The 17,063-nt window shown below is 41.3% G+C and overlaps 1 protein-coding gene across 42 annotated transcripts in view; it reads left to right on the forward strand.

Annotated features, from left to right (window-relative positions):
- nrxn3a (neurexin 3a) overlaps positions 1-17,063 on the forward strand; it is a 2,216,268-nt gene that overhangs the window by 932,652 nt on the left and 1,266,553 nt on the right. For all 42 annotated transcript variants that reach the window (XR_012098174.1, XR_012098175.1, XR_012098176.1 and 39 more), the window contains one exon: positions 15,832-15,951. Coding sequence is in view for 36 of the 42 variants with exons in the window: in XM_073039307.1 (XP_072895408.1) it covers positions 15,832-15,951 (120 nt within the window). In the remaining 6 variants the exon portion in view is untranslated. The remainder of the gene's footprint in view (positions 1-15,831; positions 15,952-17,063) is intronic.

The raw sequence follows: 17,063 nt of genomic DNA on the forward strand, positions 1-17,063 counted from the left end.
GAAGGTCTTGGCCCGAAATGTCGTCAGTTTATTTCCCTCCATAGATGCTGCCTGACCTGCTGAGTTCCTCCAGCATTTTGTGTGTGTTGCTCTGGATTTCCAGCCTCTGCAGTATCTCTTGCATTTATGATTTCTTAACAATGAATTCAAGTTATAAAGGAATATATTGCATATCTAAACAAGATTTGTTCTAGCTTTCTGAAATGCAGCATACTAATATAATCATTGTGAGTAAATTTGTAATCTAATTGAAGGAAAATCTATGAAGTTAAAATTAAGTTCAAAAATTTCTATCAATTGGGCAGTTAGGTCAAGTTAAAGCAATGAAATATGCTTGAGTGTTGGTATAATTTAAAATGGAACACTGGTTAACCAAGTAACTCATTACCAAAGTTATACTGCCAAGTTAAATATTTTTGTTGGATGGAGGTGTCTTAGAATGTCAAGTCAGTTTGGAATCCACCAACCACTTGACCTGTGGTCAGTGTGTAATTAATAGCCTGTGTAAAATTTACATCACATGAGAGTCGAGCTGTGATCTATCCAGCAGATGGCATATGTAGAAACAACTGCTACCAATTTGCTCATAGCAAGTGCCTTGAGTATGATAAAGCCTAGCTCCCAAAGATTTTCACAGGTATTAGTCAGATGATGCTCGACACCAAGCTAACAAGAAATACAAAAATCATAAGCCTTAGTCAAAGTGCGAGGTTTCAAAGGCAACTTCAAGGACAAGCTTGTTTTAACTTAGTTGCATACTAAATTTATTCCTTTCTACACTGTTGCCTGCCCTGCTGAGTTCCTCCAGCATTTTGTGAGTGTTGTGTTCTAGATGATTACCATGTGATCAAACCTCTCCTTGGATGTGTCTTTCATTTGGCTGGACCCAGCACTGAGAGGGTGTGCATTAGACATGGTTAATTAGCTAACAAATTTATCAAGTTTGTTTTCTTTCCTTAAGAACACCAATAGTAATTGTTTTGCTTAAATTGAGAAGAGACCAGATATAGGGAGAATGTTCTCAGTTGTGGGGAAGAGCTTAATTTAGAGCTATCTACATAAGCCACTAAGGAATCTAATTGGAAGTTCAGGGAAAAAAATGGAAACTTTTGTGAACAATATATATAGGTTTAAGGGGAAGTTGAGTAGTTCACAAGGAAGAGGGAAATGGAGGGTGACGCTGACAGACTCGGAAGGAACAAGATGGAGTGAAACTTGTGGAACAAAATGGGATGATTGATCGAAATGCCCCATTTGTTCTGTATGTCTGTTGTCCTGTAAGGAAGAATTTAACATTTGTATTAGCAATATTTATTTGCTAAGATAAGCACAGATACAGACCCTTCCAGCCCAATGAGCCCACACTGGCCAATTATACCCATTTGAGCAATTAACCTACTAACCCATGTATCTTTGGAATATGGGAGGAGTCCGGGGCACGTGGTGGAACCCACATGATCATGGGGAGAAGCTACAAACCTGGGTCACTGGCGCTGTAGTAGCGTTATGCTAATTGCTATGCTACTGTGCTGTCCCTATTGTTAGAGTTGCAGGAAAATTTAATTATGTCTTCAAGATCAAATTTAACTGCTAATTATATTCTTATTTAGTTCTATGTATGTAGTCAATGGAACACCATTAATCCATTAAAGCTAAAAGAAAAATTCTTTAAAAATTCAAAGAATACATGGTATTGCATATAGATGTAGGTAGGGACTTTCTGTCCAAAATTTCATTGTTCTGGAACTGAATGGATTGTTATCGCATAACAAAACTCAAATACTGGAAACTTTCAGTAGCACAGGCAACATCTCTGGTTAGAGAAAAGTGGTTGTATTTCACCTCAAAGACTTAAATTAGCAATTGCTGCCTCTTCGAAGGTTATGTGTTAACAGATGGTGATGTTATGACCGACTTGTTCAGTTCTGCTGTTGGTCCTTGGGGGATCCTTCTCTCCCAGCAGCTCAAATTCCGTTCTGAGCATAGTTATGGCTACATTCGTGAAAAGGTGTCCAGCAGATGAAGAGTTCATGCTAATTGAATCAATCAGAACTTAAATGAATGTAATTGCATTCTACTGGTTTCTGTAGCAGAAGATTAAGCTTGAAAGACTCGTCTCTCGTTGCTACTGTAAAATGCATACACACAGTGGCTACTTTATTGGATTTCTCCCGAACCTAATAAAGTGGCCACTGTGTGTATTCGTGGTCTTCTGCTGCTGAAGCCCATCCACTTCAAGATTCAAAGTGTTGTGTATTCAGAGCTGCACTTACACTCCACTGTTGTAATGTGAGCCTATTTGGGTTACTGTCACTTTCCTGTCAGCTTGAACCAGTCTCACTGACCTCTTTCACTAACAAAATGTTTTGCCCACAGAACTCTCAGTCACTGCAGTTTTTTTTTTGTTTTTTGTATAATTCTCTGTAAATTCTAGGGACTGTTGTTCATGAGGATCCCAGAAGATCAACAGTTTCTGAAATATTGAAACCGCCCTGTCTGGCACCAACAATCTTTCCTTGATCAAAGTCAATTAGATCATAGTTCTTCTCCATACTGATGTTCGGTTTCAACAACAATTGAGCCTCTTGACTTTTCTGCATGCTTTTATGCATTGTGTTGCGGCCAGCTGATTAGATATTTGTATTAATGAGCAGGTGTACCTAGTAATGTGACCATTGAGCATTGGCCTAATAGAAATAGAAATCACTGATTTCAATGGTTTGGTGTACGTTTGTTATTGTCACCTGTACTAAGATACAGAGTAAAGTTAGTTTTGCATACTGTTTATACAGATCAAATCATTATACAGTGATTAGAGGCAGGACAAAGTAAAACGAAGACAGAATGGAGAATAAAGTGTTACAATTACGTAGTGCAGGTAGACAATATTGTGCAAGATATTAACGAGGTAAAATATGAGATCCAGAGTCCGTTTTATCGTACTAGAATATCATTCAAGGTTCTTATTACTGCAGGATCAAAGCTGTCCTTGATCCTAGTGGTATGTGCTTTCGGGCTTTTGTATCTTCTGCCTAATGGAGGTGGGCAGGAGACAGAATATCTGGGGTGGGTGAAGCCTTTAAATATGCTGGCTGCTTTATTAGAGGCATGAGGAAGTATAGACAGAGTCCATGAAGGGGTGGATGATTTCTGTGATGTGCTGAGCTGTGTCCACAACTCTCTGCAGTTTCTTGTGGTCCTGGGCAAAGCAGTTGCCATACCAAGCTGGTTGGCATCCGGATAGAGTTATTTTTCTGGTGCATTGGTAAAAATTGGTAGGGGTCAACAGAAACATGCCGGATTTCTTCAGCCACCTGAGGACGTGGAGGCATTGGTGATCGATCTTGGCCATGTTGACTGATGACATTCACTCTGAGGAACCTGAAGCTTAGAGCCCTCTTAACCTCAATGCCTTCAATGTAAGCGGGGCAGTTGCACCATCCGGCCTCCAGAAGTCAATGATCAGCTCTACTGTTTAGCCCACTTTGACTGAAAGGATTTGTCATGACACAAGTTCCTTATCTCCTTCCTGTACCCTGACTTATCATTATTTGTGATGAAGCCCACTATGGTGGTCCTGAGGAAAGGTCCCGACCTGAAACATCGACCATTTACTCATTTCCTTAGACGCTGCCTGGCCTGCTGATTGCCTCCAGCATTTTCTGTGTGTTGTCTAGATTTCCAGCACCTGGAGACTTTCTTGTGTTTGTGATTCCACTGCATGGTAATTCTCTGCAAACTTGCAGATGGAGTCAGAGCAGAATCTAGCCATGCGGTTGGGAGTTTACAGAGAATGGAATAATAAGCGAAGGACGCAACCCTGTGGAGCACCAGTGTTTAGAGTAATCGCAGTGGAGGTGTTGCTGCTCATCAACCAATTGGTCTGTTGGGTCAGAAAGTCAATGATCCATTTGGACAGGGAGCCATTGACTCCCAGGGTCCGGAGTTTGGTGATGAGTTTGTCTGGAATTATTGTACTGAAAAGCGGTACTGTAGTCAATAAACAACAGCCTGACATACATGTGTCTTTACTGTCCAGATGCTCCAAGGATAAGTTTAGGGCCAGGGAGATGGTGTCTGCTATAGACCTGTTTTAGTGGTAGGCAAAACTATGCATTAAATGTACAGAGTTGAGTTCCAGAAGATGGAATATTCTCTTACATGCTTAATGCTGATACCCAGAGGCATATTTTTCCACCAGATTCTGAAATTCTATGTAAGAGCAGGGAGTCCTGATTTCAACCCTGCAAGGAATCAAGAGAGAATGAAGCCATGTAAATAAGGCTTGGCAGTGAACTCACAAGGATAGTGATTGTTCAGGGGTAAATACAGATGGGGCAATTCAACTGGTATGCCTTCTATGCAAATATGCAAATGACAATAGTGGATCCACTTTCCTGACTATCTCTCAGAACTTGAAGTGGCAAGAACTTCCAAACTCATTATTAGTAATAATTCCAAGTGAAAGAGCAATGTAAACCAGTTGCAGTATTGGAACGGCACACACAAAATTCTGGTGGAACTCAGTAAGTCGAGCAGCATCTATGGAGGGAAATCAACAGTTGATATTTTGGGCCAAAATTATGTCACTCCAAATATGCTGCATGATCTATTGAGATCCTCCAGAATGTTCAAGGCTCAACTTCATTCACCATTAAAAGTACATTTACATATACAGTGTAAGGAATTTGCTGTGATATGTAGGGGTAACATGCCACAAAGTAACAATTTTCAACAATACTAAACAATAGTCTGTTGAATAGAAGTAAAGTTAGAATAAAGTATGGAATGAAATGTTCATAAATACCAGCAAGTATTTACAATGTAAACAGAATTATAAACAGTGAATCATAAACAGGAGAAGGCCTGTGAATGCTGGAAATCCAAAGCAACACACACAAAATGCTGAAGAACTGAGTAGGTCAGGCAGCACCGATGGAAATGAAAGCTGACATTTCCTGCTGACACCTTCCTCAGGACTGAGAAGGAAGGGGGAAGATGTCGGCATAAGAGGGTGGAGCGAGGGTTAGGAGGATAGCTGGAAGGTGATATATGAAGCCAGGTGAGTCGGAAAGATAAAGCACTGGAAAGAGGGAATCTGATAGGAGAAGAATCAGGTTTAATATTATCAGCTTACGTCATGAAATTTGTTAACTTTGGAGCGACAGTATAATGCAATACATAATATAATAATAGAAAAGAAAAAAAATTGTGAATTGCTATGTAAACAAACAGACATGTGTATATCCATATGTTCAATTAAATAAGTAGTGCAAAAATAGAAATAAAAAAGAGGTGGGGGAGGGGTAGGGAGGGATTTTTTTTAACCAGAAAGAGAAATCAATGTTCATGCCATCAGGTTGGAGGCTACCCGGATGGAATATAAGGTGTTGCTCCTCCACCCTGAGGGTGGTCTCATCTTGGCACAACATGTCAGAAAGGGAGTGGGAATTAAAATATTTGACCACCTTGAAGTTTCGCTTTTGATGGTGGTGCTCGATGAAGCGGTCCGCCAATTTATGATGGGTCAACCAATGTAGAGGAGCTGTACTGGGAGCGCTAGACACTGTGGACAACCCCAGTAGATTCACAGGTGAAGTGCTGCCTCACCTGGAAGGACTGAGTGGAGGCGAATGGGCAGACATAATTTACAGTGCCGTGTAGTAAGTGAGGTAGTAGATAGATAGGGGTGGGCAGGAGCTAACTAGAATGACTGATCAGATTTATGTGTGTTGATCAACATTTCCAGCATCTCTAGAAGCTCTTGTGTGGTAATCGAAGGCGTTCACAATTGCATTCATAACCTATGTGTGATTATGTTTTGTCCATAATTCTCGGCAGTTAAAATACAAATCAGGATCAGATTTATAATCACTGACTTGTATGATGTGAAATTTGTTTTATGGCAGCAGTAAAAGGCATAAAATTATTATAAATAACAAAAACAAATAGTACTGCAAAAATGAATAATGGAGTTATGTTCATGGACCATTTAGCAATCTGATGGCGGAGAGCAATAGCTGTTTTTTTAATATTTATTTATCTTATTGAGATACAGCGCACAAAAGGCCCTTCCAGTCCTTCGATCCATGTCGCTCAGCAATCCCCCAGTTTAACCCAGCCTAATCACGGGATAATTTACAATGACCGATTAACCTACCAACCGGTACGTCTTTTTACTGTGGGAGGAAACCGGACCACATGGCCACAGGGAGAATGTACAAACTCCCTACTGGCAGCAACAAGAATTGCACCTGGGTCACATGTACTGCAATGCGCCATGCTAACCATTATGCTACCGTGAACATTGAGTGTGTGTCTTCAGGTTACTGGTCCTCCTCACTATGGGAGCCAAGAGAAGAGGGCATGTCCCATATGGTGAGGGTTTTTAGTGATGCATGCCACCTTCCTGAGGCACCACCTCGTTAACTTAAGACCATAAAACATGTCCTTGATGGTGGGGGGGGACTGTGCCAGTGATGAAGTTGGCTAAGTCTGCAATGCTGTGCAGCCCTTTTCTATTCTATGCATTGGAGCCTGTATACAGGCAGCGATGCAACCAATCAGAATGCTCTTCACCATACATCAGTAGAAATGTGGTATGTTTCTCTGGTCAAGTGCCAAATCTCCTCAAGCTCCTAACAAAGTCTAACTGCAGACGTACCTTCTTCATGATTGCACTGATGTGTTGAGCTTAGGATAGATCCAATGAGACGTTGATGCCCAGGAGCTTGAAGCTGCTCATTCGATTAACCAATTCTTAAGTATTGTGTGTGTGCCTTAATGAATAATTTGTTATATTTTCTGTTATTTAAGTGTGGGCAGTCTTGGTGAGACAAGTCAATTCATCTGTTCAGGCTTAAAAACCATCTACGTTATACTGTACAAGGCACTATAGAGAGGCAAAAGTTGAAGAAATTCTTCCTGGTGTTTGTGCACCTACTGTGACTCAGTGGCTTGTTGATCACAGCTGACATTCACGGTTTAGAGTCAGGTGCAATAAATGGTGCTTTCTTAGCCAAAAACTGGCTGTGTTGCTGCCAAACACCTTTTGCAGTTGGCATAAGGAAGAACAAAAATGGAGAATTTGAAAACAAGATGATAGATTTATATTTGAATCTTCTTCCGGGTATATTTTGGTTTGAAAGAGATTCAAGCACAACAGACATTTCCATAAAAGTAATATATCTGAAAAGATAATAAAGTTGTAAATGAACGTAAGTGTGGAGCAACTGGAATTGCTGTGCAGTACTGTGTAACTGTCCTAGGCACCTGGATTATATATAATTTTATGTATTGCACTGTACTGCTGCCACAAGAAAAACAAATTTCATGACATGTGTTTGTGATGGTAAACCCGATTCTGGCATGGGTCTCTATTGTGCGCTGAGAGAGAGAGGAAACATCATTGAGAAAAGGGGAAGGGAGAGGGGAGGGACAGGAAGCACCAGAGATTCACCCTGTAGTGATCAATAAACCAATTATTTAGAATCAAATTACCTTGCCTGGTGTCTCAGGACAGAGTGAGCCACCTCCCTTCCCCCCACCCTCACTCCTGGCACCTGTCCCACAGCCCTTCCTGCAGCGCTTCTCCCTCTCCATTCCAAACATCCTTCGTTCCTGCCAGAGTTACAAACCCGCTCTCTGCTCTACATTGTCAAACGTAGCACTGTGCAAAAGTCTTAGGCACAATAGCACACTCTGTTATGAGCTAAGAATCGGGCTGGGTTGTGTAAATAAATAAATTGATATTTAATTGCTGACTTGCTCTTAACTGAGCTGAGATAATGGATCAAAAAAGAGAAGGTAATAGAATATTAAAAATAATCTAATTAGAAGATAATAGATCTACAAAAATAATAAAGTTGTAAATAAAAAGAAGTGTGGAATAACGAGACATTTATCAAGAGTGCTGAGTATGCAGGGCACTTAGCCCATCAATGACCCCTCCTGTCTGTCCAGCAATCTCTTTGACTGCCTACAATCAGGCAGGGGGTACCGTAGCATTAGGACAAAGACTGTTAGGATGGGAAGCAGCACCTTCCCCCAGGCAGTGAGTCTGCTGAACTCCCTGTCACCACCCAGTTCTCACAGCATGTGAAGCCCCAGTAGTGTTATGCACTTCACTACTTAATTTGTGTCATAAATGCACCTATTTATTTGTGGTAATATTAGCTGATGTGTTATGTGTGTGAGTTATATGTGCTGTGTTGTGCAGCTGGGTCTGGAGGAGCATTGTTTCATTTGGCGATATACGTGTATGTGGTTGAATGACAATGAACTTAAACTTGAATGTGAAGTTATATTTAATACACTCTAGCAGAAAGGGAACAGAACCAAATTAATTAACAATTCACCTATGCTATCTACAAATATAACAAAATGAAACCAGGCGTTTAAAGGGATTAGAAGAAAAACTGACTGCTGTAAATATTCAGCAGACCAGGCAGCATCACAGAGAAAGAAGAAGAGTTTCAAGTGAACACGAACTGTTAACTTATTCTCTTTGTAGATGCTGCCTGGCCTGCTAAGTATTTAAAGAACTCTTTTATTTCTGGTTTGCAGTACCCCTTGTTTTTGTGGGGTTTTTTTACAGTGACTTTCCCAGGCTTTTTACACTCAGTGGCCACTTTATTAGGTACACCTATACACCTGCTCGTTTACGCTAATGTCTAATCAGCCAAGTATGTAACATAAAAGCATGCAAACACAGTGAAGAGTTTCAGTTGTTATTTAGACCAAACATCAGAATGTGAAGAAAACATATCTAAATGACTGTGCAACAATTATTGGTGCCGGATGAGGTGATTGGAGTATCTGAAATTGCTGATCTCCTGGGATTTTCATGTACAGGAGTCTCGAGATCAGGGGCTCCCAAAGCTGAAGTCTGCTGACCCCTTGCCTAATGATATTGGGCCATGGCATAACAAGGTTGGGCACCCCTGTATTAGGGTTTACATAGGACAGTACAGCACAGTACAGTCTTTGGCCCATAATGTTGTGCCAAACCAAATAAATTAGTAATCAAAAGTAAACTAATCCCTTCTGCCTACACAATGTCCATATCCTTCCATTTTCCTCACATTTGTGTGCCTAACTAAACAGCTCCTAAGAATCCCTTATGTACGTGCTCCTACCATCACCACAGACTGCGCAGGCCTGGCAGCTACCACTGTTTTTTTTAAAAAACAACTTGCCTTTCACACCTCTTTTAAAATTGCCCCATCTCATCTTAAATGCATGCCCTCTGGTATTAGACATTTCATCTCCGGGAAAAAGATACTCTGTGTCTACTCTATCTATGCCTCTCGTAATCTTAGACATCACTATTAGATCTCCCCTCAGCCTCTGGTGCTCCAGAGAAAACAACCCAAGTTTGTCCAACCTTTCATTATAGCACATGCCTTCAAATCCTGGTGGCATCCTGGTAAGCCTCTTCTGCACCTTCTCCAAAACGTTGACATCCTTTCTATAACGGAGTCAACCAGAACTGTATGCAATGCTCCAAGAACAGCTTAACTAGAGGTTTATAAAGCTGCAACATAACTTCATGACTTTTGAACTCAATGCCTTGATTAATAAAGGCAAGCATGCCATAAGCCTTCTTAATTATTTGAATAACTATGTTCACATTCACCACAGAAACACAGTACATTAAAGCTGAATCAGATTTTGTCTTTGTAGATCACAGTATTGTGTAACATGATTTTTCTTTAAAAAGCCAGCTGTTATTGATCAAAACAACGATGTTCGTGCTATGTTTGGATTTGTGCAAATCTGGGTCAGAGTTACACACACAAAATGCTAGGGGAACTTGGAATTTCAGGAAGCAGCTATGGAGGGAAATGAACAGCCGATGTTTCAAGGTCAATGGCCCTTCATCAGGATTGGAAAGGGAGAAGGCAGAGTCTAGAATATTAAGGTTGAGGAGGGGTCAGAGTAGGAGCTGGTGGGTGGTCAGTGGAACTGAGTGAGAGGTGTCAAGGAAATGATGTGAGAAACCAGGAGGTGGATGAGGTGTAGGGGTTGATTAAGAAGGAGTTTGACAGGAAAGGACAGTACACCATGAAATGGAGGAAAAGAGGTGGCAAACCAGAGTGAGGAAGGAGTAAGTGATGGGAAGGTTGTGAGGATAGGGGAGAGGAAAGAGGAGTAAATTTTCAAGAGGGATGAGGAAAAATAAAGAAGTGGGTGTGACAGAAAGGACTGGCGAATTAGAATCAGATTTATTATCATTGAGATTTGTCGTGAAATTTGTTGTTGTTTTGCAGTAGCGGTAAAGTGCAATATGTGAAAAAGTACCGTAAATTACAAGAAGAATGTTTAACAATAAACCAACAGTTCAGAAAGAGAGCAAAATAGTGAGGGACCATTCAAAAGCTGACGGCAGACAAGAAGAAGCTGATCAAATTGATGCCGTCGGGTTGAGACTACCAGGGTGGAATATGAGCTGTTGTTCCTCCGACCTGTGTTTGGCCTCATCATGACGGTAGAAGAGGAAGTGGACAGACATGGCAGTGTGGGAGTCGAATTAGAGTGGCTGGCCACTAGGAGATCCTGATCGTTCCAGTAGCTGTTGGGTCTTAACAATGTCGGAGGCCCAACCGAGAGCACGGGATAAAATAAACGATCCTGATGGATTCATAAGTGAAGAGCGGGAAGGGCTATTTAGGGCCCTGAACGGCTTTTAGGTGGGAGTTGTAGGGCAGGTGCATAACTTTACATGGTTGCAGGGGTAAGAGCCTGGAGAGTAATATGGGGGGATTCCAGCATCTGAGGTGCAGATTTCCAGTATTTCCATTCTCTCCGTCAAAGTTATGGGTTTATTGAACAATCAATTATTTTTAGTTTTTTTTTGTTACCCATCATTTTTTCTTCAATGGTGTGAAAAATGAATAGCTGTGGTAATTAGCTGTTGAAGAATAATCCATACTGTTACTGTGAGAATGACACACAGGTCACTGATAATGATTTGATTATTGGCAAGAAGTTTAGGTGGCTCTTTCTCGAGGAATGATCATTGAGGCATCCATATTCACAGGTTAAACAAGGTGTAGCTCAGTCTGATGCTGCTCTTGTGCAGCTTTTGATCACGTTTGGTGCTTTGCCCTTCTCCCATCCCTGCAGTATCTTACACCATGGTTTACAGTCAGTGTGAGGCTGTCCCCATTTAAATAACTTTCACTGTTCATTTTCTTTTTGAGATATCAATAAAACTGAAAGAGCTTGGAGAAAGTTTACAAGGATATTGCCAGGACTTGAGAATCTGAATTTCAGGGGAACATTGAATAGGTTAGGACTTTATTCCCTGGAGTATAGGAGAATGAAGGGGGATTTGATGGAGATTTATAAGAGGTTGAGACGGGGCAAATGCAAACAGTCTTTTCCGCTGAGGCTGGGTGAGACTACAACTAGAGAGATTGTGTTAGTAAGGAAACTTCTTTACTCCGAGGATGCTGAGGGTGTGGAATGAACTGCCAGAGAAAGTGGTGGATGTGGGTTTGATTTCAACACTTAAAAGCAGCTTGGATAAGTATATGAACACAAAGTACACTGCAGATGCTGTGGTCAAATCAACACGTACAACATGCTGGAGGAACTCAGCAGGTCGGGCAGCATCCGTGGAAATGAACAGTCAATGTTTCGGGCCGAGACCCCAGTCCTGACGAAGGGTCTCGGCCCGAAACATTGACTGTTCGTTTCCACGGATGCTGCCCGACCTACTGAGATCCTCCAGCGTGTTGTATGTGTGGATAAGTATATGGATGGGAAGGGTATGGAGGACTATGGTCCAGGTGCAGGCCAATGGAACTAGGCAGAATAATATGTACATTGTCATGGACTAGATGGGCTGAAGAGATTGTTTCTGAGCTGAGGTGCTCTATGTCTCTCTTGCATTGTCCTCCACTGATAAAAGAGGACATACGAATAGCACATCTTGCGGCAAGCAGCTCCCAGGGGTCACATGGTTGTACTTCAGCAGACTGTGCTTCCTTCCACATACCAAAAATGTGCAGGTTTCTCAGGTTAATTTTCTGTTCTCTATGCACCCCCCCTCCCCCATGTGTAGGCAAGGAGTAAAAACTGGGGAAAGCTAAGGAGCAGAAATGCTGGTGGCTCCAGGCCTATATTTACTGGAGGTTAGAAGAATAGGGAGGGATCTCATTGAAAGCTGCCGAATAGTTCAAGGCCGAGATAGAGTGGGTGTTGGATAAGATGTTTCCAGAAGTCTCAGTGTAGAACACCCTTTAGAACTGAGTTGAGGAGGAATTTCTTTAGCCAGTGGCTGATTAATCTGTAGAGTTCATTGAGAAGTTTGGAGGCCATTCTGGGCATATTTAAAGTGGTTGCTAGGTTCTTAATTAGTAAGTGCAACAAAGATTGTACGGAGAAAGCTGGCAAAAGGATTGGGAAGGAAAAAAAATCAGCCATGATGGAATAGCAGAGAAGACTTGAATGTCTTAATTCTACCCCTATGTCCTATGACAGGATAAAACATATTTCTTGGAGAATTTATGTGAATGGTGCCTTCCCATTTCTGGGCTGCAAGGCTCTTTACTGACAGGCAGGGAGTTCCAGAAGTCCCATCTCCTTGCAACTCCCATCCACAAAACTACAAAGGAATGAAAGAAAATTTCCTATACAAGATAATGTGCATGCGTCAAGAATTTGCAAGTGGTGAGGTTCTCTTGACTGTGTTGTCTAATCCTTGCAGATTGAGTTGTAGATCAATACTGCATGGATACATCTTTAGACAAATGAGTCTGCATTTGAGCTATATCCTTCTGAACTCTGCCCTTGTAAGTCCCTGTCCGAGTGCTTCTTAAAAGGTATTGTTGCACCAGCCTCAACCACTTCTTCTGGAAGCTTGCTCTACAAACTTACCATCCTTTGTTTGAAGAAGTTGTATCTCGGATCTCTTTTAAATCTTTCCCCTCTTGCCCTAAATGTACGCTCCTTAGTTCTGAATTCCACTCATTCCTAATGTGCCGTGTCGTATGATGTGGGTGATTATGGTCTTTCCATGGTCATCAATGTTCTTGGCAAAATTTTCCACATAAGTGGTTTGCCATCGACTTCTCTGGGCAGTGTCTTTACAAGACAGATGACCCCAGCCATTATCAATACTCTTCAGAGTTTGTCTGCCTGGCATTGGTGGTCGCATTAGGACTTGTGATATGTACCAGATGCTCATACGACCATCCACCAGCTGCTCCCATAGTTCCAGAAGACCCTGATCGGTGTGTGGGGGGAGGGAGTTAAGCAGGTGCTACACCTTGTCCAAGGGTGACCTGCAGGCTATACCAGAGGAAAGGAGTGCCTTACACCTCCTTTAGTAGAGACATACCTCCAGCCCGCCACCCAAGAACTCCACTACCCAATTTATAGAGCTCTATAAGGTCATCCGTCACTTTCTTATGTTCCCAGGAATAAAACCTAGTATGGATAACTTCTCCCTTTAACTACAGCTCTCAAGCCCTGCCAATGTTCTTGTAAAGTCTTTTGATATTTTTTTCAGTTTAACCATGTTTTTCCTTTAACAAATTGAACAAAACTGTGCACAGTTCTCAAAATGCATCCTCACCAATGACTTGTACAAACGTAACATGATGTTCCAACTCCTGTCCTCTGATAGGAGTATTGTCTGAAACTCTGACTGATGAAGACCAGCATATTAAATGCTATTTTCGTCAGTCTGCCTACCTGCCCTGCTGCTATCAACAAGTTATCTTCTTGTTCTCCTAGGTCCCTCTGCTCTGTTAGACACCCTGCCATTCATAGTATAAGGCCCTGCACGCTTTGACATGCCAAAATGCATTACCTCACACACTTTCTACACTACTGCCTGTTACGCCGCTGGTATTCAGGGCAGCAATGAAGGTCCTCAATCTCTGGTGATGTTCAGAGCCTCATTCATCTTGTCCGTAGCTTCCTCTCATTTTTCACTACAGCTGGAGACTCAGAAGTACCATCTTACTCAGATGTAGAAGGTTCTTCATTGCCGTTTTTGTAACAGTTTTGTTTTACCAGCTCAGGTCTGTTAGCCCTGAGCTGAACACCCAAACGTGGACCACTCCTCGACTTTTTGACCTGTTTGGCATGGGTGACCCTGCCAAACGCCAAAGCGTAAAGCCCTGACTCCAGCCAACATAACTCTCCGGGTCATTGAGGCACACAAGCCTCCAAACCACAACAAGGTTGTGGTCCTCTTGAAGGACCTCACACTTAATTGTGTTGAAATCTATTTGTCACTCCACAGTCCACATCCCAAACTGATCAAGGTCGTCATAATTGTCTTTATTGCCCGCATCGCCTGCTAATTTTTGCCATCGGCATTGTTACTGATCAAGTCTTGCTCATTTGCACTCAAAACATTTATATAGATAAAGAATAACACAGATGAGAATAATGTTAATAGTATATTTATAGACATTTTAATTAATATACAAAAAGCAAAAGAAACCACTATATATTTATGAGGCAAAACTATTATGAAGCAGATGGTTCCATTATCTGACCTGAGTGGAAACTGTAATTCGGTTTAATATCAACAGCACCAAAGTGGATTCAGCAAAAGTTCAAACCAATTATTTTCATCAATTCAAGGAGCTCCATCACACTCCTCAGTTCAAGTTGTTGCTCCAGTTACCGGCATATCTATTGTGGATTATAAATACAGTATCCAGTTATCTCATTATCCCTATGAAACAGCGTATCTTAAAATACAATCAAAAGTTTGTGAATCGAAGATGGATGTCACCAGTTGAATTGATGGGATATTATTGAATTTGAGTATTTTATCACACATTGTATTTATTGCATTAGAGCTGTAATAAAGATTGGTTTTAAAACTTTTAGAATTTAGCATGAAAATGATGCACTTCTTTGCAACCAAAGGAAGGATGGTGGTGTCAAGATTCATGATTGATTAATGTCATTTGCAGTACAAAAGTGTAAAGGGGAACAAATAATTGTTAATCATAACACGAGAAAGTCTGCAGTTGGTGAAAATTCAAAGTAACACACACACACACACACACACACACACACACACACACACACACACACACATACACACACACACACACACACACACACACACACACACACACACACACACACACACACAGTGCTGGAGGAACTCAACAGGGCAGGCAGCATCCTTGGAAAAGAATAAACAGTTGATGTTCTTCAGGCTCTGAGATCGAAACGCCGACTGTTTATTCATTTCCATAGATGCTGCCTCACCTGCTGAGTTCCTCCAGCATTTTGTGTGTGTTGCTCTGAAATAATTGTCCCTCCAGCACAAAAAAACCCAACAAGATAAAGTACGCAATAATAAAAAAAACACGTTTAGTATTAATATATAAGGCAGTTTATATGGATTGATTATATGTCCATTATGTAACACCAAGTACAGTTGGGTCTGTATACAAGGTGACCCTGACAGGAAGTGATAAGGTAGTGGTGGGGGGGAGATGTGGAGGGGTGGGTTAGTGGGTGGAGGTGTCAATCAGCCTTGCTGCTTGGAAAAAGCAGCTGTTTTTGCATCGGGTAATCCTTCATGGATGCTATGTTACCTATTCGCTGATGGGAGAGGAACAAACAGTCCATGAGCAGGGTGGGTGGGGTGTTTCATTATGTTCCTAGCTTTTCATTGATAATTAAGGGTAGAAATCTTATTGCTCGGAGAAGGTTCAGATGCAACTGTGCTTTAAAGTTAATCTAGAAACAATGAGACTTTATTGCGATCCTAATTGAAGATAATGTCAGTAGACTGATCATGAATATATGTTCAAACTAACATTATTTGCCCAACCCATTCCCCAGGTAAAGGACCAGAGACACTTTATGCTGGACAGAAGCTAAATGATAATGACTGGCATGCAGTCAGAGTGGTTCGTCGAGGTAAACATTTAAAGCTGATGGTCGATGAAGTCACTGCAGAAGGTATGGTCATCTGAGTTGTTTAATTCATCTAATATATGATTGACTCTGCAAGATTAAATTAATGTACTTTAAGGAGTGGGTTTAAATAATTTAAACACCATGTGTAATGAAAATATTTTATTTGTTCCATATTCTTTTCTGATTCAGCAAGAGGCATTTGTGCATGCGTTTGCAAACAAAGGGGTTACTGAACAAGCTTTAAGCCTATGAAATTATTTTATTAGAGATATGGAATGCAGAAAAAAAGACAAATGGTTAATGAAGTAGCAGTACAGAAAATGTTCTTGTACTTATCATCCATTAAATAAGCTGATCTGCAGAATGCTGGAGGGAACAACAGATCCAACCAACTTCCACATGGCATTCTCCCTTTCCGTCTCTCTATCTCCTCCATCTCATGCCCCCTCATAATTCTGTATAATTCTATCAAATCTCTCCTCATTTTCCTACCCTCAAGGAAATAAAGTCCTAACCTATTCAACCTTTCCCCATAAGATCAGATCCTCAAATCTCGGCAATGTCCTTGTAACATTTCTCTGCACTCTTTCAATCTTACTGATATCTTTCCTGTAGGGAGGTGATCAGAAGTTTGGCCTCCATATTTGGCCTCACCAACATCTTATGCAGGGTGAACATAACATCCTCTAACTTCTCTGAATTAACTCAATTCATCCACCCGCTTTGACAACTGATCAGTGTCCTGATTTAACCTCAGAGAGGTTATCCATCATATCATCAGCATCCAACATATCAATTTTGTTTACATGCCCAATGGTGATATCAAAACCTAGTCTGAGTTGTGTGTGCACAAAAGCCAATATTATTAAACACCACTCTGAGTATAAAGGGTGAAGTCTGTTATTGCATTCTGCATGCCAGTTATACACTGGAAGTTCACACGTGAGATTGGTGCAGAACAGTTCCAAGATGACATTTAACATCTTATAACATAGAACATGGGATGGTATAACACAGAACATGCCATTCAACCTACAAAGTTGTGCTGACCATTTTAACCTCTCCAAGGTCACCTAGCCTTCACCTCCCATGTCGTCGTCATCATCATCATTCCCACTGCTGCCTGTAAGGGGTTTGTACATTCTCCCTGTGAC

Source organism: Hemitrygon akajei, chromosome 3 (assembly GCF_048418815.1).
Source record: "Hemitrygon akajei chromosome 3, sHemAka1.3, whole genome shotgun sequence".
Classification (NCBI taxonomy): domain Eukaryota; kingdom Metazoa; phylum Chordata; class Chondrichthyes; order Myliobatiformes; family Dasyatidae; genus Hemitrygon; species Hemitrygon akajei.